The following is a 23,702-nucleotide window of genomic DNA, read 5'->3' as shown; positions in this document are numbered from 1 at the left end:
TATTGCGTGTGTTGCTAATTTTGTCTTCGTATATCTCACGCGCCAAAGTTTGGGCTTCCTGTGCCCTAGTTAGTGTCAGACAGTGGTCAGCGGACAATATCACTGGACTCAATATGGCGGACGAACGTGAGAGAAACATGTTTTAGCTTTTACTGAGAAGAAAGACGCCGATACCATTATAATACACGCCTATCAATTGACTCCTCTCAGATCTGTGATCAACACTCAAGCGGTGTGGATATGACGCATTATAAACCAGGGCACGATATTTCTCAAAGGAAACGTACTACCGACGTTTTGATAGAGGAGCAAATTGATTTCCACTCGCTTCTATTGTCGCCTACACTATTAAGAGGGTTGAACGAGGCTGGCTTCGAAAAACCCTCTCCTATACAGCTTAAAGCTATTCCATTAGGAAGATGTGGCTTGGGTAAGCTGTAAATATTCATCTTGTATGTTTAATATTTTTTTTTTTTTGTTAATCATGCCGGTCCAAGCGAGTAAAGGCGCATACAGTAAGTTCAATGTCGCAGATTTTACCTGGCCGCGATTTATATATCGTTAGGGTCATCCTGTATATCGTGTGTTATTACTTGCTATCTTTATGCAGTTATGCATTTTTTAGTTTTCTCTACCACCACTATAAATCAACTACATATAAAATTAGCTTGTTTCATTCTCTTCAGATCACGCGAAACCTACCACAAAAACTTTGACAAAAAATAATACATGAAACCATTTTATTTTGTTTATTTACATATACACTTGTCTTCGTCTAAAAGTACAATAATTCTAAATAATTCTAAAGAGCTAAAAGGTATATACAGTTTTAAAAAAGACAAAAAGTTAAAGATAAGAATCCATGCCAAGGCTTTCAAACATCGGTCCATTGGCGATGGACCATTAATGGCAGTACAGGGAAATATTTTTTTTAACAATTGCCTTAAAGGCCTGCACCCTCACAGGATTGACAGCTCGCTTGCAATCAAATGCCGTGGAATGCATGTTAGGATAACAAAATATTCGCTTAACATGCGAATGTGAGAAAAGTCAGACATCTTGTCTAACGGGGATCCATTTGTTGTTGTGAAGATTGGAAATAAAGTTCGAAAAGTTATTTCTATGAAGGAATGTTCGAATGCTAATGATGTCAGACATCTTGTCTTTGCGAGAATCCATTTTTTTGTTGTAAAGATTATAAACAAAGTTCGGAAACACTTTTCGGGTAGAAATGTTCGAAAGCTAAATATAGTTGCTAAACATGCAAATGTGTGAAGTCAGATGAAACTATTTTGAGAAACCATTTCTCTATTGTAAAGATCATTATATTGGAAGACTGTTTGTAAACTGTTTTTGTGAAGAAACTTTTGATCGCTAAACACGTGAATGTGAGAAAAGTCAGAACTTATCTTCATGGGAATTAATTTTTTGTTGTAAAGATTATAAAAAAAAGTTCAGAAAGGTTATTTCCCTGAAGGAATGTTTAAATGCTAAAAATAATCGCTAAACATGTGTATGTGTGAAGTCAGACAACTTGTCTTCGGATGCATTAAACTGACTTTTCTTGGTATACTTTATTTACTATCAAATCACTCCTTATGTACATTCAGCTCTTACGTGGTACTTAACTGAGGATTTGGGCCGTGGTTTTATGAATATAACATTACTGTGGTCAAAGTGGCAGAACCGCAGTTTGTGGAAAAAATCTTGGACGCGGTCGCCACAGTTTTGCAGCGGAAAATGTTGCAATAGTTTTAAACAGCACTGTATTTCATTTGAGCAGCAAACTGAAAAAAAAACATAAAATGATTTCCTTGAATGCACGGAAAGTTAGCTACTTACCCTTGCCTACATGCCATGTGACATTATCAACGGAAAGCTCTCTTAGCTAAACAAGTTGTTAACATACAGTAGTAGGTTACCCTTAGGGCCTGGCTCCCATAACAGCTCAACTTGGGTGTTGTGGACAAGTATTTTAAGGTACTCACTTTTTGCAGTACCGTAATTGCTTGGATAAGGGAGATAAGTGCTTGAATAAGGTGCTTGGATAAGTGGACAAGTATTATAAGGTACTGACTTTTTGCAGTTCCGTAATTGCTTGAATAAGGGAGATAAGTGCTTGAATAAGGTGCTTGGATAAGTGGACAATTATTATAAGGTACTCACTTTTTGCAGTACCGTAATTGCTTGGATAAGGGAGATAAGTGCTTGAATAAGGTGCTTGGATAAGTGGACAAGTATTATAAGGTACTCACTTTTCACAGTGCCGTAATTGCTTGAATAAGGGTGTTGTGGACAAGTATTATAAGGTACTCACTTTTTGCAGTACCGTAATTGCTTGAATAAGGGTGTTGTGGACAAGTATTATAAGGTTCAGTACCCACTTTTTGCAGTGCCGTAATTGCTTGAATAAGGGTGTTGTGGACAAGTATTATAAGGTACTCACTTTTTGCAGTGCCGTAATTGCTTGAATAAGGGTGTTGTGGACAAGTATTATAAGGTACAGTACCCACTTTTTGCAGTGCCGTAATTGCTTGAATAAGGGTGTTGTGGACAAGTATTATAAGGTACAGTACTCACTTTTTGCAGTGCCGTAATTGCTTGAATAAGGGTGTTGTGGACAAGTATTGTAAGGTACTCACTTTTTGCAGTGCCGTAATTGCTTGAATGTGGACAAGTATTATAAGGTACTCATCAAGTGCTCCGTCGCTTATTTTATTTTTCATGGCACTTGTTCTTCTCTAGATAAAAAAACAACATACTTGGAGAAGGCGCTTGTTCATATTTTTTTCCTCTTATGCAAGAGGCTTATTTTATTGAGGTGCTCATTTATAAAGGCGCTTATATACATAACATATTTGTTATATGAGGAATCCTTCTTATTTCAGATCTAATTGCACAGGCCAAGTCAGGAACAGGCAAGACATGCGTGTTTAGTGTTATTGCTCTTGAGAATGTAATCACTGAGAGTAATTGCATTCAGGTGAGTGAATTTCAAAATATGTTTTTATATGTCTAAACTTTGACATGAAATCCTTAGGCATTCTTATAGAGACTTCAAAGAAACCTCTTTTTGAACGATGTTTTCTTTCGTTTGGTTTTGATTAGCCAACTACGAAACAAATCCTTCTTGAGTTAAGATTATGTGACCCTTCTATTGTCTTTGAATGGCAAGGCGACATTATGGATTGCAGTATAAATATCAACATTGACAGTACAATGACAGTTACACGTCAAATAGTGTCAAAAGTCTATTTCTAACACGATACAATGACGGCATGTGAAAGCATTTCAACTTCATAAATTTGAGATTAGTGCCACCTTGATTCGCCATGTTTGTCTTCCCATCGCTTTAAAACTACCTCCCCTCCGCTATGTTATTTTTTTAAACACGCCAATCTTTACAGGCGATGAGCTATTTTTTATCAGGATTCTTTTGGTCTTAATAAAAAAAACTCTAAAGTTGAGTTTCTCATCATCTTCTTTGCCAGAAGCCTTTGCTTAAGCACAAATCCCCATCAGCAATTTGTATAGAGACTTATAAAAATATTTAATCAGAATTTTTTGTGTCTTCTAAGTATTTAAAGCAGTCAATAAAACCGTGTATAATTGTATGTTCTCAATGTTAGCTTTAAAAACACTTCATCTGACAAACGTTTTACTGTGTGTTGTTTTGAATTCATCTTCAGCTGGCAAAAAGGTACATTGAATACATTAAATCTTTTAATGAGTAAAACAACTGCATGGATTCTGGTGTGTGGAACCCACAGAGGTGCGTGGACAACCTGAGTGGGCTCAGAATCCATTCAGAATTCGCAAGAATCTACTAAGAACACACGCACAGATTGTTAAAAAACATTCAGTCTGTACTGTAACAAAATGATCAGATTGGCCAAATAAGATGATTTATGTGGTGTTGGGTTTGTGGCCCGATTCTGTCCCTATCTTTTTCTAGATAATTATTCTTACACCAACAAGAGAAATAGCAGTTCAAGTCAAGGATGTCATCTGTGCTATTGGATGTCATTATGATGGCTTGGCCTGTAAGGTGTTTATTGGAGGTATCTCACTTGAGGAAGATAAAAAAGCTCTCAAGTCATGTCATATTGCTGTCGGTACTCCAGGTACGTAATTAATCCCCCAAAAAATAGCCTGCTAGCCAGCTCTCCAGCTGGTTAATTCGGAAAGAACTGTTTTCTGGGTTTTAGGATTCCTGTGGGCAGCAAAATAGTTAAAGAAGAGAGAGGGGGTCGGGGGAAGGGGTAAAGGAGAGCGGTCAGCAAAGGCCGAAAACAATAATTTGCAAATAGACTCACTGGAGAGCCTGCTAGAAGGCTAAAAAATGATGGTACCGAAGGTCCCTTAGAGAACACACTAGCTTAATACTAGTACTTAAATAAGAAATTTTCAGGAGTTTTTGTTTGATTAAGGCCGGTTGTTTTAATATGATTGATGCCATGGTCTCTATATTATGTCATGATCTTTGGGTTAAAGTTTGCTAGTAATTTGATTTTGTATGCTTTTGTCTTTTTTCAGTGGTACAACCTTCTCATGACCCTTACTCATGACATTCCATTGCAGTCGAAAATTTTATTTATAATTGTGCAATATAATATGCTATGAATTTATTGATAGTTAAGTAAGGCCTGATGCACACTGGAGATATAACGACATAACAACATAAGAATTTGACATAATGGCATAAGGGAAAAAACATGTTTTTTTCTTTTATGTCGTTATCTCCACGTTATTATGTCGACGTTATTGCCATAAGTCGCACCCTTCACACTTGAAAATAAGGACATAAGAATGCGCGCGCCTATCTTGTTATGTCATTATATTGCCAGTGTGCATCAGGCTTAATTGTTTTCTTATTCACCTACTTGTTACTGTTTTTGTTACAGGTCGCGTAAAGTATCTCATTGAACAAAAGTATCTGAAGACGGAGTCTGTGCGGATGTTTATACTCGATGAAGCTGATAAACTTCTAGATGAAAGTTTCCAACAGCAAATAAAGTGAGTGTAACATTAATGGCACTGATGAAGTTTTTATCTGATGTGCAGTGTGATATACTGAACATATAGCAGTCAATAGTTAATCAGTGAGGTTCAGGAATATAATCCCCCTGCCCCTTTTATGTGAACAATTTATCTAAAAAATATGCAGTCCTAATGTAATTTGTAGTTTCTTGTTCTACTTTTTTATGTTGATGTTGACTTTAGCCTTTCTGTTTCATTTCCAAATGATGCTTGCTTTCTTGTGACTCTTGATTTAATAACAAAATGCGTGGAATACACACCCTGAACATTTTGTGGACGTCTATTTTATTTCCAAAGGATGTTTACTGATGCAATACGTTCCTTGACAAGTAACACTGTCTTCTTTCTCAGCTGGATCTTCTCTGCTTTACCGGAGAACAAACAGATGATGGCATTCTCAGCGACGTACCCTGAGGTTCTGGCTAATCACCTCAAGAAATATATGACAGAGCCGACATTTGTCAGGCTAAATGCTGCAGATCCTTCCTTACAAGGTATGAAATACTTTGTCTAGCAATTGTTGATATGATGGTTCTAGTGCATTATTCATATGCACATGTTTGTGTGCTGCTCATATTTCACATCAAGCGAATGTAAACATTTACATCCCGTTACTTGCTCTGAGATTTTAGGCTCTGTGATCAACTTTCCCAGTAAACGTTTTCACTGCTCATTCGCAAATTACTTATAACACAACAATCAATCGTAAATCTGTGTTTACAAAACACAATTTTCTTCCAATTCCCTTTTAATGAAAAAGATACATCCAGAACTTAATACCATTATATTCACACCGATATTACAAATAAAAGATTTCAAGTCTTTATAATGAAGTAGATCTTATTCCAGTGACAAGGGTTTCTTGAGTGACATGATTTCTGAACATTTGCGTGAAAAATTGAAGTTCATTCATCTAAAAATGTTATAAATCAATAATCATTAGATAACTTAACAGATAACAGGACACCACCCCATGAGTAGCATTGTGATCATGAGCCTTGAAGAGAAGCTAAAAGGATAAAAACAGGTAGCGAACGAAGTAAAGAAGTGCAGAGGGAAAACATTTGCTGTGAAATTGTACTAGCTCGTGGTGCCCATAACCAAATATGGCGCGACGAACCATGTATGGATGCTATGATTGACGAGCTCGCGCAATCTAAAAATAGCTTTCTTAGACGTTATCATTGGCCACGGGGATTCGTTCTCTTATCTCATGGTCTCTTGCTGTACTATATATATTTTAATGAGTGAAACTATATATGTAGTTTCTATTGTTCAGGTATTAAGCAGTTTTACTCTCTGGTGCGGTTCCATCCTTTGCCACACAAGACATTCCAAGAAAAGGTAAGTAGGTTAAAAATCCCAATAGCTTTGTATACAAAACGTAGTAAAAGTGCCTGCTCCCTTTTAGGTCGATGGGCTGATCAAGTTGTTATCTTCAGTCAACTTTAATCAATGTCTAGTATTTTCCAACTATCAAATAAGGTAGGTAATCAGTCAAACCTTGAACAGGAACATTTTTATTGAATGTTGACTCCCATCAATCAGATGCGAGGGTTCAAACAGTCAAATGTTAACATGTCTTATCATATTTGTGCCAAAATTCTCTATTGTGATCAATAAGGTGGAAATATAATACCCCACACATATTTCTGTTTCTTGCGGTTTTACTGAGATTAAGCAGTAAACTTCAAATTTTAACATTGATTATTATTAGATGAGAAAAGTGTCTTTCTTTTACAGAGCCAAGAGTTTATCTGATACTCTTTGTCGCAAGGGATGGCCTTCAACATTTATAGCTGGTTAGTCATCTACGCTAGAAACGTCATTGTATCGTGTTAGTGATAAAATGGTCCATTGATAGCTGGCGAATGTTATCTGTTGATTTTATGTTGTTATTCAGATCGGCCAAGTACACCAGATTTCCACCGGTTTTCGTTGAATGCTGTTTCTTGTTGTACTGCAGGGAGTCAGACACAGGCCAAGCGGCTAGAAGCCATGGAAAAGCTTAAGAGCTTTCACTGCCGTATTCTCATCTCTACAGACTTGGTAAGAAGAAAGCACCACATTATTACGAATCTTGCGAGGGATAGTCAGGGTCAGAGGTCCAGTTGACAGAATGTTGCTTTGAAGTGCCTGTGCTTATCACCGAGTTCCGGGTTCGATTCCCAGCCTTTGCTACGAGGGTTTTTTTCTCATGTATTCCTTCCTCCACAAAACCAACAATTTTAACCCTAAGCTGTGTTCTATGGTCAGACGTGAGCAGTATGTGAGAGTGGTGTGCCTTAGTCAGCCTTTGACTGGTGCACCCCTCCACATGTAGGGTGATTTGCTTCCCATACTAAATATGTATTTATTTCGTCCGATTTTGTAGACAGCACGTGGCATTGATGCAGAGAATGTTAACTTGGTTGTCAACATGGACGTACCTCACAACGGGGAGACGTACCTGCATAGGATTGGCAGAGCTGGAAGGTTTGGTGTGTATCCCTTGTGTAAGGCTCGTGATGAAGAACCCGTATTTTTGGAAGGCAGCCTAAACAGCTGCTTGTTTTAATAGCAGTGGAAATATTCTTAGGCTTCTATGAAAAGGATCTGATTCTGAATAAAAAGAAATAAAGCCATCTACATTTTGGCAAATGTTATTTTTGTCCAACTCTGCAAAAATATTGCGAAGAGAGCTAACGTGACCTTCAACACAAAATTAAAAAATATAATATATATTTGGTCAATTATCATGCACAGACATTGCTTTGACTATCACGAACTTCATCAGTAGGAGTTAATCCTTCACAAAGCTGTTAAGGTGACCATGCTAGCGTGCGCGCGCAGCTGTTTTTTTGTTTTTTTATTAATTTCTGGAAGTAGCTCTCCATTTTTGATGGCAGTCACATATCATGAAATATTTGATTTTCAATAGCCTACATTACCATATGCATTCCACTTTCACTACCAGCATTCGGTGGCTTTTGCTCCCATCTTATTTCTGGCATGGTTGTCAGAATGTTCTCCATTCACGCTTAGTGTTATGTTTAAGGTACTGAAGGAATGGCAGTAACATATGTCGCCAATGGCAAGGAAGAAAGGGAACTGCGTGACATTGAGCGCAGCATAGATGTTAAGATGGAACTACTGCCAGGTAAGAATTTTGAAAAAAACTGCTGAATTTATCCAACCATGATGTGCCAAACAGCCATGCTTCGTCTTTAGAAGGTCTTCTTTGTGTGGTTTATATTTCGTCTTGTTAGAAGATCACCACTGTATGGTTTATGTTGCAGATTTTTAATAGATTTTTATTATATGGTTCATATTGTGTTCTGTTAGATCTCCATTGTATGGTATATGTTGCGTCTTGTTAAAAGATCTTCATTGTATGGTTTATATTGTGTCTTGTTAGAAGATTTCATTGTATGATTTATATTGTGTCTTGTTAGAAGATTTCATTATATGGTTTATGTTGCGTATTGTTAAAAGATCTTCAATGTATGGTTTATGTTGCGTCTTGTTAGAAGGTCTTCATTATATGGTTGATATTGTGTCCTGTTAGATCTTCAATGTACGGTTTATGCTGCGTCTTGTTAGAAGGTCTTCAGTGTATGGTTTATATTGCGTCTTGTTAGAAGATCTTCATTGTATGGTTTATATTGCGTCTTGTTAGCTCTTCAATGTACGGTTTATGTTGCGTCTTGTTAGAAGGTCTTCAGTGTATGGTTTATATTGCGTCTTGTTATAAAATCTTCATTGTATTGTTTATATTGCGTCTTGTTTAAAGATCTTCATTGTATGGTTTATATTGTGTCTTGTTAGAAGATTTCATTATATGGTTTATGTTGTGTATTGTTAAAAGATCTTCATTACAAAGCCATTTTAAGCCTGTCTTGGTTGTGTTCCTAGTGTACGAGTGAGTTACTACACTTATGGTAAAGTCGGACTGCAACTCTTTCCTCCTCCTAAAATATGTTCCTTAGGGCTTGTAGCGGGGGTGATTGTAATCTTGTCTCTTGTCTGATAGCGCACATCCCGGACACGCTGCTGCAGTGTAAACGGACAAGTGAAGGGCAGAATAATCGTGACACTGTCGAGATCAGTATAATGAAGGTCAATTCAAACCACAGTAGGGGCTTTGAACCTCCTGATGTGTTAACAGGAAAGGCATCAAGACTCGAGAAATCGCCCGAGGTACAAGAGGCAACATCGTCTGAAGAAAGTACTTTAGCTTCAGTCGATGTACCAAACAGTGCAAATCGTAAAATGAGCCCGGTTTTGAAGCCTTTAGTTTTCAATTTGCCTTTGAAAAACAGAATACAAGGCTCTTCCATTAAGAGCAGCGACACTATACTCTCCCCTCCGTCAAAAGAAGCTACGAACTTGCCTTCAGAAGATACATACGAAGAATATTTGGCGATGGTAAATGAAATGGAATCGGTAAATATAAAACAAGCTATGGTACATGGAACTTTGCTGACTTTACAGACTTCAGATGAGATCGGACACACTACTTCTGGTACTGCCTTTACGTCTAAAGAAGCTCAAGCCATGGTCTCGCCGTCGGAGGTAAACACCGAGCAATATAACGCAGTTCCAACGACTTTCAAAGGCTGCTCTCCCCTTAGACGAGGCACGTCTTCAGAGAAGCCCAGAGTGTGCCCTGATCACCACGAGAGCACGAGAACCCATCATACTTTACCTTCTGTTGACGAATTCGAAAAAGACTTCGAAGAGTATTTGCAGCTAGCGAGCAGTGCTGAGAATTTACCAGTTGCAGATACCGCACTACAGAAAAACCATACAGGTTCGTGTTTGATGTCGTCCGATTCCGAGTCTAGTGAGCATTCGCTATCGGTTGGCACTGATGATGTTATCTCCGATACTAGTGATGGTGATAGCTTATATACTAGTGAGACATGTAAAACTGACTTACTGAATACAAATAACAATGTCAATTGGAAGCCTCAGTGCAATGGCGGCAATGACTATGGCCTTTCGAAAGCATCGGCCAATCAGCCAATCCGTGAGTACTGCAGGATCGAAGATGGTGGTTTATTGGATGATACGTGTTTACAAGGAAGTAAACATACACATAAACAAGATCACAAGACAAGTTTTGGCAAGAGACAAGCTAATGTTCTATCGGTTTCTAGCTTTTGTGAGACTGAACAAACCAGTAATACTCATTTCGATACGTACCAGGAAAAGCGCAACACTTCTCTTCAGTGCAGTGGAGTCCTTGAAGATGTTATTCAAAGGGATAGGTCACCTGGGTATGGCCTCCCACCGGTAACCCCGAGGTGTGGAAATCAGTATCATGATGGTTGCGACGGTGCTGGTTTCCCAGGTTTTGGAAGCCAACCTTTTAGCAAACCAGGTAATTGTGGGGAATCAATAGACCAACGTACTAATAACAATAGATCACACAGCTATGGTCCCCCAAATCATGGAAAACAATATCAAAATGGTTACCGAGGCTATGGTTTCCAAGAAAATAACCATGGCTCAAGAGATCAACTCAATTATAGGCTATTTATAGACGAACAAAGATTTAATATTGCAGCGAATTTCCACGGCAGCCAGCCTTATGGTACTCCATGGTTATTTCATCCCAGTCATTACACGCCCTTTCCCTGTCCGCATTATCAAGGTGGTCCAACATGCGAGTGTCAGTGTATGGGTTACACGCCCTTTCCCTGTCCGCATTATCAAGGTGGTCCAGCATGCGAGTGTAAGAGTATGGGTTACACGCCCTTCGCCTGTCCGCATTATCCAGGTGGTCCAGCATGCAAGTGTCAGTGTATGGGTCAGCATCAGCAATCATTTCAAGGACAGAAGGACGGTCAATACCCGAGGCTGGCACAATGGAATAAGGCATGGCAGGAGGCCTATACGGGACTTACTGGGATGATAAAGCAATTCGCTGCTGCAAATACTGCGCCGACCTGGGGCTGATATGGTTGGAACGAAAATGGACTCATTATCAAACTACTTGAAAATAAAGTGTACTAAACTGGCGTTACATGATTAAGCCAAGAATACAACATGTGAAATCTTTTTATTTGTGAATCTCGATAAAAAAATACCTCTTCAAAAATTCCCATCTAGTAAAAAAATTGTATATGAGAACATGACACCTCGTTAAAAATCGTATGTGAGAAAAATGAAAAAAAAAAATTGATTATTAAAATACAATTTCTTAAAACAATTGTTGTATCATGTAAATAAAGTGACATGCAGACGTGACAACGATGACCAGATCAGAACTTAGGCTTCATCTCAACGAAATCGAAGTTGAAGAGGTCAGGCTGCAAGAAAAATAACTGTGTTAGAGCTTCTGGAGTTTAGATCACGCTTTGGTAAACACGTCTAAAAATTCACCTGTAGGATTGTTACATTTACAACCTTGGGTCATGCGTGGTCGAGAATGCAGACAGGAAACTTCGGACTGTACTTTACCCTTACACTGTCGTTATTTTATCGTTGCTTATTATGAATGTACATCCCCACCCGTTGAGAAGTGTTTAAAATTATGTTGGCTGCATACATTTTTCAATATTGTGTAGTTCCAGAAAATACCCATACCCCCCATTGAGGGGATTGGAAATTCCAGGCGGGTGGGGGGGTCAAACGCCCAGGTATTTTCAGAGGGGAGGGGGGGTGTAAAATGCCCTTTTTCCTTAACAGTTACTGTATTTTTTCCAGGGGATTGGAGATTCCAGAGGGGTGGGGGGTCATACCTCCGACCCCCTCAATAAACCCCCTCAATAAACTACACATTTAGTAATTAGGAAATCCTATTAGTAACAATTTAACAAGTACCTGGCCCTCGTGTTTGTTTTTAAACTGGTACTGACTCCAGTGAAATGGGACTTGTTGCTGAAACAAGCGAAAAAGAATTATAGTAAAAAGATGCAAACTCTTTATAGTCGTCACCTGTTTATACGGGTATGAAACTCTGATTTCCAAATTTTTTATCTGTTGTGTTTTTCGCCTCACAAATCAGAGTTCTACTTCGTTTTTTTAGATAATTATTCAACACTGTAAAACAACTTACACACTTAATTTATACGCTGGATTTGCATAATCTTACGTACACGTGCCCCAAGAGTATTGCATGTACTGAATTCCATAACATTATCAAATGGAGTACACACGAGGGAAGGGAGAGTTTGGAGTATTCTGTTGCGGGTATAATGGGGACAGAAAAATGTTAGCCGACTTCTATGTATTCACAGGGTAATAAGGAACCCTCAGGTTTTGGCCGAACTCGCCTGTGTTGATTTGTAGAGTGTAGTGAGTCAATGTGTGCCGTTGCTTAGGTGTAAAATATTGGGAGCCAAAGTTTTTAGTTCTGCCATAGGCGTAGCAGATCAACAATGGAGGCATACCTCGTGCGTCGGTCCATTGATGGCGTGGGAAATGAGTGACTGCGCCATAGTAAAATCTGTCACCTAATAAGAAGGAAAAAGGAGGCTGCTACCATTACATAGTAAAATATACTGTACTTTTTCCATTAATGTGAGCATCGAATGAAAATAATCGCATTGTCATTTGGTCGTTATAAGAAGGTTTTCTACCCTTCGCCAGTTTGAACATTTTTAGCCTCTAGTTGCGATGTCTAAGACGGAGAAGAATAGAAGCAGTGATATTGTTGTGACTGGTTCTCCATCATTTTCTACCTTGCCGTCGTAGCAGCCACTAGCTCGAGGTCCGTCTGCTATCAAATCACCCCGTGAGCAAATGGCATTCATTGGGTTTCCCTGGGAGTATGGGTCGTGCTGAAAGTCGTTATAACGCATGATGTGCTTCATGCTGTCCAGATCATGAACCTGAAAGAGTAAGGGATGTCAAAGATACGTCAAAGAGCGTAACACACGCATGATGTGCTTCATGCTGTCCAGATCATGAACCTGAAAGAGTAAGGGATGTCAAAGATACGTCAAAGAGCGTAACACTACTAGGTGAGGTAGGGTAGGCTAAGTAAAGGGTAAGGTAACACTTCTAGGTGAGATAGGGTAGGCTAAGTGAATGGGTAAGGTAACACTACTAGGTAAGGTAAGGTAGGCTAAGTGAATGAGTAAGGTAACACTACTAGATGAGCTGGGGTAACACTACTAGGTGAGGTAGGGTAGGCTAAGTGAATAGGTAAGGTAACACTACTAGGTGAGGTAAGGTAGGCTAAGTGAATGGGTAAGGTAACACTACTAGGTGAGGTAGGGTAACACTACTAGGTGAGGTAGGGTAACACTACTAGGTGAGGTAGGGTAGGCTAAGTGAATAGGTAAGGTAACACTACTAGGTGAGGTAGGGTAGGCTAAGTGAATAGGTAAGGTAACACTACTAGGTGAGGTAGGGTAGGCTAAGTGAATAGGTAAGGTAACACTACTAGGTGAGGTAGGGTGAGCTAAGTGAATGAGTAAGGTAGCACTACTAGGTGAGGTAGGGTAGGCTAAGTGAATAAGTAAGGTAACACTACTAGGTGAGGTTGGGTAGGCTAAGTGAATAGGTAAGGTAACACTACTAGGTGAAGTAGGGTGAGCTAAGTGAATGGGTAAGGTAACACTACTAGGTGAGGTAGGGTAGGCTGAGTGAATGAGTAAGGTAACACTACTAGGTGAGGTAGGGTAGGCTAAGTGAATAAGTAAGGTAACACTACTAGGTGAGGTTGGGTAGGCTAAGTGAATAGGTAAGGTAACACTACTAGGTGAAGTAGGGTGAGCTAAGTGAATGGGTAAGGTAACACTACTAGGTGAGGTTGGGTAGGCTACGTGAATGGGTAAAGGTAACACTACTAGGTGAGGTAGGGTAGGCTAAGTGAATGGGTAAGGTAACACTACTTGGTGAGGTAGGGTAAGCTAAGTGAATGAGTAAGGTAACATTACTTGGTGAGGTAGGGTAAGCTAAGTGAATGAGTAAGGTAACACTACTAGGTGAAGTAGGGTGAGCTAAGTGAATGGGTAAGGTAACACTACTAGGTGAGGTTGGGTAGGCTAAGTGAATAGGTAAGGTAACACTACTAGGTGAAGTAGGGTGAGCTAAGTGAATGGGTAAGGTAACACTACTAGGTGAGGTTGGGTAGGCTAAGTGAATAGGTAAGGTAACACTACTAGGTGAAGTAGGGTGAGCTAAGTGAATGGGTAAGGTAACACTACTAGGTGAGGTAGGGTAGGCTAAGTGAATGGGTAAGGTAGCACTACTAGGTGAGGTAGGGTAGGCTAAGTGAATGGGTAAGGTAGCACTACTAGGTGAGGTAGGGTAGGCTAAGTGAATGGGTAAGGTAACACTACTAGGTGAGGTAGGGTAGGCTAAGTGAATGAGTAAGGTAGCACTACTAGGTGAGGTAAGGTAAGCTAAGTAAAGGGTAAGGTAACACTACTAGGTGAGGTTGGGTTGGCTAAGTGAATGAGTAAGGTAACACTACTAGGTGAGGTAAGGTAAGCTAAGTAAAGGGTAAGGTAACACTATTAGGTGAGGTAAGGTAAGCTAAGTAAACGGTAAGGTAACACTACTAGGTGAGGTAGGGTAGGCTAAGTGAATGGGTAAGGTAACACTACTAGGTGAGGTTGGGTAGGCTAAGTGAATGAGTAAGGTAACACTACTAGGTGAAGTAGGGTGAGCTAAGTGAATGGGTAAGGTAACACTACTAGGTGAGGTAGGGTAAGCTAAGTGAATGGGTAAGGTAACACTACTAGGTGAGGTAAGGTAGGCTAAGTGAATGGGTAAGGTAACACTACTAGGTGAGGTAGGGTAGGCTAAGTGAATGGGTAAGGTAACACTACTAGGTGAGGTAGGGTAAGCTAAGTGAATGGGTAAGGTAACACTACTAGGTGAGGTAAGGTAGGCTAAGTGAATGAGTAAGGTAACACTACTAGGTGAGGTAGGGTAGGCTAAGTGAATGGGTAAGGTAACACTACTAGGTGAGGTTGGGTAGGCTAAGTAAATGGGTAAGGTAACACTACTAGGAGAGGTAAGGTAGGCTAAGTGAATGGGTAAGGTAACACTACTAGGTGAGGTAGGGTAGGCTAAGTGAATAAGTAAGGTAACACTACTAGGTGAGGTAGGGTAGGCTAAGTGAATGGGTAAGGTAACACTACTAGATGAGGTAAGGTAAGCTAAGTAAATGGGTAAGGTAACACTACTAGGTGAGGTAGGGTTGGCTAAGTGAATGAGTAAGGTAACACTTCTAGGTGAGGTAAGGTAAGCTAAGTAAACGGTAAGGTAACACTACTAGGTGAGGTAGGGTAGGCTAAGTAAACGGTAAGGTAACACTACTAGGTGAGGTAGGGTAGGCTAAGTGAAGGGTAAGGTAACACTACTAGGTGTGGAAGGGTAGGCTAAGTGAAGGGTAAGGTAACACTATTAGGTGAGGTAAGGTAAGCTAAGTAAACGGTAAGGTAACACTACTAGGTAAGGTAGGGTAGGCTAAGTGAAGGGTAAGGTAACACTACTAGATGAGCTAGGGTAGGCTAAGTGAATGAGTAAGGTAACACTTCTAGGTGAGGTAAGGTAAGCTAAGTAAACGGTAAGGTAACACTACTAGGTGAGGTAGGGTAGGCTAAGTGAAGGGTAAGGTAACACTACTAGATGAGGTAGGGTAAGCTAAGTGAATGGGTAAGGTAACACTATTAGGTGTGGTAGGGTAGGCTAAGTAAAGGGTAAGGTAACACTACTAGGTGAGGTAGGGTAGGCTAAGTGAAAGATAAGGTAACACTAAGAAATGTCAGGTAACACTGAGGTTACAGCTGTAGTGTTTCAAATTCACTTCCTCAAAGTTCCTCTTACCATTGATTGATCTCTGCGGAATATCTTGGCTCGTGGAGCAAGTTCATGGGAGAACTGCACACCATGCCTTGCCACAAAATCAGGATAACCACTTAAATTGTAGACCTAGAATCAACAATGAGACATATACACTGTATTAGCCATGTATTAATAATATTCATATTACGACTCTAACAAGCAGTAAATAAGAAAATGAATTATGCCACAACTTTCAGAAGGTACAATCAGATCGCATCGAGAGATTCCTTTGTGATACCTTTTTATGGAGACAAAACCTGCTCTTCCCAGATTATGGGCGTGCTTTTTTTACCATAAACCTGTTTGTTTTTCTATTTTCATCATTTTCATTTAGATACTGCACACCAAATGAATATAGAGCAAAAGTAGTGTAAAAAGGGGGCATGCTAATGGACAGAAGGTCCAGGAGAAGCCAACCCTGATCTGAACCTGCTCCTTCATAAAACTGCTCGTCCCATGTCATGGACAATAACACAAAACCTGCTTTTATCCCAAACCAGATCTTATTACCAGCTCATAGAAAGGAACATTGTAGGAAGGCCAATATCCTGCTCGTAGAATGGCTGTCTGATCTCCACTTGCTACAAGACTACAACACACAAAAATCAAGGCAACTGGTGTCAATTTTCCTTCAAGGGTATGAAATCCAATGAATGCTCACTAAAGCCCTACTCACGTTGGTATTTGTTCCACAACCCACAAAGCGTTGTCCTGGATTGTGTTGTTGAGTTGGATGAGCTTCAGGTCCAAGACCATGTACTGGTTGTTATAAGTTCCTAAACACATGCAAACGATGCGTTGTAAGTCCTCTATTTCCAAAACAAATATGACACATAGCTCTAAGTGGTGGATGAGGACTATTTTTTTTATGTTTGGCATTTTTTGGCCAAAATGTTAGTTAAGAATGCTCAATTTTTCCAGTTTTACCAGAGTTGTATTGCCCAACAATATCAGCCCATTGGCGTCCACTTGAGGCGACCAGGTTAGCTAGACGGACACGCTGCCAGGAAAACAGAGATTCTGGTACAACTTGCTCGTACAGAGATTTGTTGAAGACGTTATTGGTAGTCTGAAGCATCACTAGCTTACTGATGGAAGACAAAAAGAGCAAAGACATACTTTAGAAAAAACTGTTTAGATGATATGCGGTTTCCTAGGGAAACATGTCCATGCGTTCATGCTAACCTGTCCATGATATAGAAGTCATCTAAAGATTCTAAGAAGCCCGGATAACTTGAAAAAGACATTCTTTGGGCAGCTAGAATAAATCAAATACGAAAAAACATGTCACGAACCTACTAGCTGTGTTAGGTCATGCTTATGGTAGCGTGCAACTACGTTCACAATTTGGTGAACTTTGGATGTTACACCTACAGTATACACCTTTTTAAAATTATTTATATGTGACAAGTGGCAATTCCCAACTGACAGTAGTTCTAGTATCCAAAAATACCATGGGTCTATTTTCTACGGAATGCAGGAAATATGGATAAATTATGCAATTCTTAGTTATCATCTTAATTTTTACAAATAATTAAAGCCAAAAACAGCTCTTGATCTTAAATCTTTTCCATTCCACTGACAACAATTTTTGAAATAGGTCTACAGAAGAAGTGTAGCAATAACTTTTCCATGGAACTAAAGGTACGGTAATACGAGCAACAAAATCGTACAACTTTTGTGGCAGCATTGCTGCTAAATAATTTCGTAAGTGAGATAGCGCGTTTTACTACCGGCAAACTAACTTTTGTCGCAGCAAACATTTTGCTGCAAGTTGAAAACGTTTGCTTCTACTTTTTGCAACAAAACTCAGAGATGCTGCCCGTGTTTCTACAACAACCCAACTTGTCTCGCAGCAAAGTGGCGTCAGGCATAGGCAACAGTTGCATCAGCGTTTGTGATTGGTTGAGCAAGTCACACATCAGCGAAACGGAGAAAAAAAGATGGAGAATCAACAGCAAGAACAAGTCTATTTTTTGCTGCGACAAGTCTATCCTTTGCTGCGAAGTTGGTTCGGCGGTAGTAAAACGCGCAACATCGCCTACAAACTTTTTTGGCAAATGCTGCTAAAAAGTTGTACGACTTTGCTACTCTTTATTACCGAACCTTATAGAAACACAACCTAAATGCTGGCATAATAAGTTGATAAAACCCCGTCCCCGAGTATCCGTTCTCATTTGAAAACGTAACCCTTTTTTTGTTCCGTTTTTAAAAAGATCTGCGTCAACACGAAGCGTTTTCATTTTGAGACAGCGCGTTCCCACGAAACCGCAGAAACGATACGAAAACGATAATAAGCTCTACAACGCATGCCGACCATTTTGCTTGTTTTTCATCGCGCGTTCAAAGAGAATCACGTCGTTGTTTTCGAAAAGTTTCGTTTTAGCGCGCCATACGGCACTGAATGGGTATCATTTTCAAATTCTTCCGTTTTCTGTTATCGTTTTCGCGTTTACGTGTAGACGATACCCGTATTCAAACAAAAACGGATACATGGAGACTGGGTCTAAGTAGCTCCCCCACCAAGGTGCCTGTTGGGTAGAGGCAAAGTGTAAGAACAAAGAGGATTACCATATACCTGTAGTTTCGTCCTTTAGGTTCAAGTGATAGTGCTTGTAGACCCTTAACATGGCGCTGTATGTGAACCAACTGTAGAGCAAGGTTTGTAATTCGTAAATTGTTTTTCCAGGTTATCTGCTTTTAAAAAAACCCTCACTTACCTTACATGTGATGCAAACACGTTTTCGTATGCTGGGAGTACCTTAATCAGTGCTGAGCAATGACCATCCATGGCAACCTAGGCAGTAAAATGTTTATTTGAAATCATCATTATTGATACCAGAGATATTTGAACTTTAGTCAAATAGATAAGAGTAATTTAAAAAAAGGTTATTGCACATTTACAAACAGATTTTTGGCATTGAGATCATGAGTTCGTCTGTTTTTGTCTCATTGAGACTCACAGGAATGTGATCGTGATTCAATCCATGTTTGTGTCCCTTCCCTTTTTAGGTGGAGTGGTCACGCTCTTAACTCATTACCACCTACCTTTTCCAGGATTTCCTTCTCGGTCATGTGGTCCCAGTCCGCCATCCTTTCTGGCATTAGGGCTTTTGTCAAATCTAATAAATCTCCAACTCCATTCAGCATTTGAAAAGCAAACACCCCAAGTGCCTGAAAACCAATGTCAAGATTGGTGGTGTTAGTTCTATAATGATAATAAAAATGATAATAGCAAATAACAGGGGCAGCGGGGTAATCCAAAAAGCCTGTGTGTGTGTGTGTGTGGGGGGGGGGGGGGGGGGGGGGGGGGGGGTGCTCTGGGAGGGATGGTTCCGAGAGGGGGGTACCTGGGTTTCACATAGAGTGCCATTAAAATTTAAAAACATACAGTCTAATGTATAATATCGGCTTTTATAAAGCAATAGTTATATATGTACATATAATGCTCGATACATTGTAAACCAGTCAGTGAAAAATAATACATTTGTAACCTCATGGCAAAACGTACACTCTGGTTTTCTGTGTGAAGGCCCAAAATACACACCTAACGCACAGTATTTCTTTTTGTGCTCATGGAATTTCTTTCTGTGAGCACGGTGCACGAAGTCTCAATGCCATAGTGTACGTTTTCCCATGGGTCACATTTGCTCAGAAAAGTATGGGGTGCTGCTTCAGTTGGAGGAAATAAAAAAAACATATATCCCCAAATAAGGTAAAATTCTTCTCACTTTGTCTGTCGCTGGGTATTTCTGATATCCTTCTACTAGACCTTGAGAATATAAAAATAAACGGAGTAAGTAAATTTGCCCAACCTTATAAGATTAATCGTATGAAAGTGAAGAAAAAATACTTTTTCGACAAATGCACAGATTTTTAATGGCTTTAGCTAGCTTTCCAGTGAGATTATTCGGATATTACAGTTTTCGGAGTTTTCAGATTTCTGAAAAAACCCACTGGCTAAAATGGCATTTATGCATTCTTAAAGGAATGCATACCTGTCAACTCTCCCACATTGGACATTGACATGGATCAATAAATCACCTGCTTTTTAGCAATTTTTATCTCTTCTGAAAAAAGAAAAAAGACATTTTGCCTATTCTCTATCAGTAATGAGTAATAAAAATAACCTGTGTAGTGCCATTTATGGAACATGCATGCGAAATCTATATTGTGCATGGCAAATGTCTGCTGATTGGCTCAATGATAGCAGGACAGCCAGCAATGACAGCAAGACAGCTCCCCCAAAAAATTCTCAAGCCTTGAGGGTCTTGGGTTGACAGTATGAGAATGAACAGTTTTGCTAAATAATTATTGTCAAGCAAACTCACCATCAAATTGTGCTATGATATTTCCCATTTGTCTCCAAAAAGAACTATTACTGGACTTAAGGGCTATCATTTTTCTCATCCATATATCCTGGGCAAGAAAACAAAGCACAATAAAATATAGTAATATTATGGCTATAGCCTCCCATGTGGCAAGTTTCAAGAGTTCTGTACCCTCTCATGTAAAAGCAACTGCATAACAAAGCTCATAACCATAATAACCCAAACTGCAGACTACATTTAAGTAGCATTGGCACTATCTAGCATACCTATGCAGCCACTTTTAGTCTCCAGCTGTCTTTTATACACTCTCATCTAACATAAGCTGCATTTGTAAAAAGCAACGCTCCCCTATAAACATCAGAAAGCAACTCAGCCTGCATACCGAATTGTGTACATAAGAATGGTATAACTAACCTGCTCAATAAAAAACTTTTCCACCTTTGCCACCATTGGGTCATCTTCCGATTTGAAGAATACTCCATATAAATTTGCATAATTATCATTTATTTGACTGAAAAATAATTAGAAGAAAGTAGTGTTATCTTGGGCAAGGTTTCTTAATGACAATCAAATCAAGTATTGACAAATTATGGTGTCACAGCTAAATGCGTGGGTGATACATAGCTGTCAACTCACCCGCATTATTACGTGGGTGTCACAAGATTTTGGGCCTCATTACAAGCCTAATTAACACATTCTCTGTATTTACCTTGGCTCTGTATTTACCTTGGCATTGGCTCTTTTTTTCACATGTTCATACACCCGATTTCACAAAATTTCTGTTCAAGTTTGGTTGACAGCTATGAAGATAAGTTATACAGCTCTCCAGGAGCCGAGATCTGGATAGAGCATGGCCAAAGAAATAACCCTGACAAATCAATTTTCTTGTTTTGTGCAGTCAAATGGTCACGACAATAAAAACATACTGGCAGGCTGTCTAAACGTTTTGAAGTAGACGGTTGCTTAACAAAAGTAGCTGGTTCTGAGAGGATTGATGCAAAATTATCTCAATTATTCTTCATATTCTTCAGACAAAGTAGCTGGCAATAAAACGTGAAGTAGCAGGTGGGCAGCTTGTCTTAACAGCATAAAAATCATTGATTGTTTAAGATGGCTAATACACTATAGAACACGGTAGCATTCCAAAAAGTGAGAAATATTTTGTTTCTTAACAGTTGCAAAATGGCTAATTTAAAAAAAAGGAAACAAGCTAGCCACCAACCTTGCAGTTAAAGCTCCCTCAAGATAACCAGCAGCATGCATGATGACATCATCATTGTATGGCTCGATCCCAGTGCCAGACACAATGTTCAGCTCATACCAGCTAATGACAAGGTTACAAAGTTATAAGGCTCCATATTGCCCTGGGACAGTTACCTAACGGGGGGGGGGGGGGGGGGGGGGGCTTTTTATAGTTTGCAGTGTGTCTGTTCATTCCAAAATCATTACAAAGGTAAAGTAATGATTAAAATGTTTGGTTCAAATGCCCCCCTCCCTCCTTAGCAAAAAGCGAGATCTGCACCTGGCAGTTCCAGAAGGGGTTGAACTCCCTTTCAGACAGAGATGTCGAAATCCAACAAATTGACCTCCTGCCACACTTTTTAAATTGGTCATACCCCCTCCCTCTCATTGACAAATGGTTCCTTGATATCAATGCCTTTTATCATTAAAGGACAATTACATAACATGCCTTGAAAGTGATCAAGAACAAAAGGAAGCTAGAAAACAAATGGGAAAATAAAAGCATTAAAAATTGCCCACATCTGTTATGTTAAAACAAAGAAATCAATATAAAAATGTATAGTCACAAACACATATCTCCCACATAATTATTATTTCACTCACCCTGTAGTGTTTAGAGAGTCTTCAAATGTGCCATATGCCACCCCCATCAACTTGTCTACCACACCAAACTTTAAACTATAACTATGTATCATTAAAAAGGAAGAAACAATCAGTCATTATTTTTGTGTAACATGTCTTATTTTAACCCATTGACTCCTGGCTTTTTCTGAGCTGAATTTACAAGAAAACAGACTGAAAACAGATACCTCCCCCAATATTTTCAGTTTTTTTTACAGCCCGTTAAAGTCAAACACTGCTACACCTAGTCAGTGGTATAGCTTTCCAACAGTGCTTTGCAATCCCATTCCTAATCCCTTGTCGCTTCACTGAGGCAAAACACAAGTTGATGTGATGCAAAAAATACAGCTATGAGCATATTGAGAGAGTGTCCTAGGGCATCATGAAGTCTATTGGGACATAATTGAGTGCTCTGCTTATGGGTATTTGCAAGCAAAGGTGGATTCATGGTGTTTTTTTTTCTTGTTTGGCTTTGCCTGGATGAGAAAATAATTTTCCAATAAATCACCACAGCTCTCCTAAATGCTGTCTTTTCTGAAACCAAATTGTTTACACTGCTATTCTGGGCCTGTATGACCTGGAATTGATTTGTTTGGCTTCTGGGTGAAAAGACTTATAAAAAACCATCTAACTTTGGGGAGAGGAGTGTTGACTGGCCCTCCCCTCGTGAATTCCCTCCCCCCCCCCCCCCCCGGATCTCCCAGAATGCTTTGCAATCCGTAACGGCATCAAAGTGGTTTCACAAGCTTTCAAGGAGTGGACATTGTGTTTTGACGCCATGGAAATCAACCTGGAGGATCAGAATAAATGTATCTGTTTGTGTCTATTTGGGAAAATGTGCCCACCCCCTGCGGAGCGCATTATCCAAGATGGCAGCCAGGTTATGCGAACTCCGTGTTTTCGGGATTTTCCTGCCGGAAAAGCCTACAGGTAAGCTACATTTATCCCTAGACTGATGCCTGATTATCTTCATCTTGTTGGGTTTATTTTGCATTTATGAATTTTTTGGGTGGTGGGTACTTCTCAAGGCCGGTACAGGCCGGTTGAGGGGTCAATACGTTAACATAAAGAATTGGAGTAAATGATATGTGGAATTTTCTTTTTCTTTTTTTTGGGAAATTACCTTGGGAATTAGGTAACAAATCCCACAAAACTATATACATATCCCGGGCAAAATATTTTTTCATCCCTAAAATACCTTATTGTTCGGAATCATTGCAGTATGGGTATTTGACGAAACTACGTGAGAATGTCACGTGTCCATTCCTGAGGGTGGTCATTCACGCTTGACAAAGCCCGAACACAAGATGACGATCGAAACCATGACTTTTTTATTAAGGAAAAAGCGATTGATAAGTGCATCGAAGACTTGCGTAATTTAGGAGCTTGTTATATAACTAGTATTTAAAAAGTCGGCTTCCTTTTAAGAAGGTTTCTCTAATTATTTGCTTACCCTTGACCGCGATTGTAGTAAACTGTCGCACTCTTCTGAGATCCATGACACCCGAACACAAAAAGAATTAATACAAATGTCACAGTAATCATGACAGAGTTTCTTATCAGTGTCATGCCCGAGTACTGCTTTGTAAAACTGCTTTGTACGAAGATCACATTGTTGTCATATGATAACAACCGCTGACCTGTTATTCGGAGTGCTGGCGGACAAAGGCAACCCAA

The 23,702-nt window shown here is 39.6% G+C and overlaps 2 protein-coding genes across 4 annotated transcripts; one reads left to right on the top strand and one right to left on the bottom strand.

The window, feature by feature from the left end:
* The first annotated feature begins 96 nt into the window (after positions 1-96).
* Positions 97-11,233, top strand: LOC5518305 (probable ATP-dependent RNA helicase DDX20). 2 transcript variants are annotated; one of them, XM_032362900.2, is made up of 12 exons: positions 97-430; positions 2,889-2,983; positions 3,956-4,124; positions 4,905-5,016; positions 5,392-5,534; positions 6,320-6,384; positions 6,452-6,525; positions 6,784-6,842; positions 7,007-7,089; positions 7,415-7,520; positions 8,078-8,179; positions 9,053-11,233. In XM_032362900.2, the coding sequence occupies exons 1-12, from the start codon at positions 241-243 to the stop codon at positions 10,981-10,983; spliced, it is 3,129 nt and encodes a 1,042-aa protein (XP_032218791.1). In that variant the 5' UTR covers positions 97-240; the 3' UTR covers positions 10,984-11,233. The 2 variants fall into 2 exon arrangements, with proteins under 2 accessions (XP_032218791.1, XP_032218790.1); XM_032362899.2 differs by having other exon boundaries at positions 6,944-7,089.
* Positions 11,068-23,658, bottom strand: LOC5518263 (phospholipase B-like 1). 2 transcript variants are annotated; one of them, XM_001638165.3, is made up of 18 exons: positions 23,479-23,657; positions 22,008-22,088; positions 21,385-21,486; positions 20,577-20,673; positions 20,163-20,250; positions 19,563-19,603; positions 18,880-19,005; positions 18,552-18,628; positions 18,410-18,480; positions 17,017-17,089; positions 16,759-16,919; positions 16,508-16,607; positions 16,342-16,420; positions 15,814-15,918; positions 12,711-12,860; positions 12,420-12,482; positions 11,851-11,907; positions 11,068-11,336 (listed from the first exon to the last, which is right to left on the bottom strand). In XM_001638165.3, exons 1-18 carry the CDS (start codon positions 23,592-23,594, stop codon positions 11,289-11,291), a joined length of 1,635 nt encoding a protein of 544 aa, XP_001638215.1. In that variant the 5' UTR covers positions 23,595-23,657; the 3' UTR covers positions 11,068-11,288. The 2 variants fall into 2 exon arrangements, with proteins under 2 accessions (XP_001638215.1, XP_032218792.1); XM_032362901.2 differs by lacking the exon at positions 22,008-22,088 and having other exon boundaries at positions 23,479-23,658.
* Positions 23,659-23,702: the final 44 nt, after the last annotated feature.

Source organism: Nematostella vectensis, chromosome 1 (genome assembly GCF_932526225.1).
Source record: "Nematostella vectensis chromosome 1, jaNemVect1.1, whole genome shotgun sequence".
Lineage (NCBI taxonomy): Eukaryota > Metazoa > Cnidaria > Anthozoa > Actiniaria > Edwardsiidae > Nematostella > Nematostella vectensis.
This window is presented reverse-complemented; position numbering and strand designations above follow the sequence as displayed.

Bases quoted from the DNA above. Each gene is read 5' to 3' on its own strand.
- LOC5518305 (XM_032362899.2), top strand. From the start codon at position 241: ATGACGCATTATAAACCAGGGCACGATATTTCTCAAAGGAAACGTACT. The intron at 431-2,888 runs GTAAGCTGTAAA...TTCTTATTTCAG, and splicing joins ATTAGGAAGATGTGGCTTGG to ATCTAATTGCACAGGCCAAG. The intron at 6,526-6,783 runs GTAGGTAATCAG...TTTCTTTTACAG, and splicing joins TTTTCCAACTATCAAATAAG to AGCCAAGAGTTTATCTGATA.
- LOC5518263 (XM_001638165.3), bottom strand. From the start codon at position 23,594: ATGACACTGATAAGAAACTCTGTCATGATTACTGTGACATTTGTATTA. The intron at 21,487-22,007 runs GTGAGTGAAATA...CCTTGTCATTAG, and splicing joins GACTCTCTAAACACTACAGG to CTGGTATGAGCTGAACATTG. The intron at 17,090-18,409 runs GTATATGGTAAT...GATTTATTCTAG, and splicing joins CCTAAAGGACGAAACTACAG to CTGCCCAAAGAATGTCTTTT.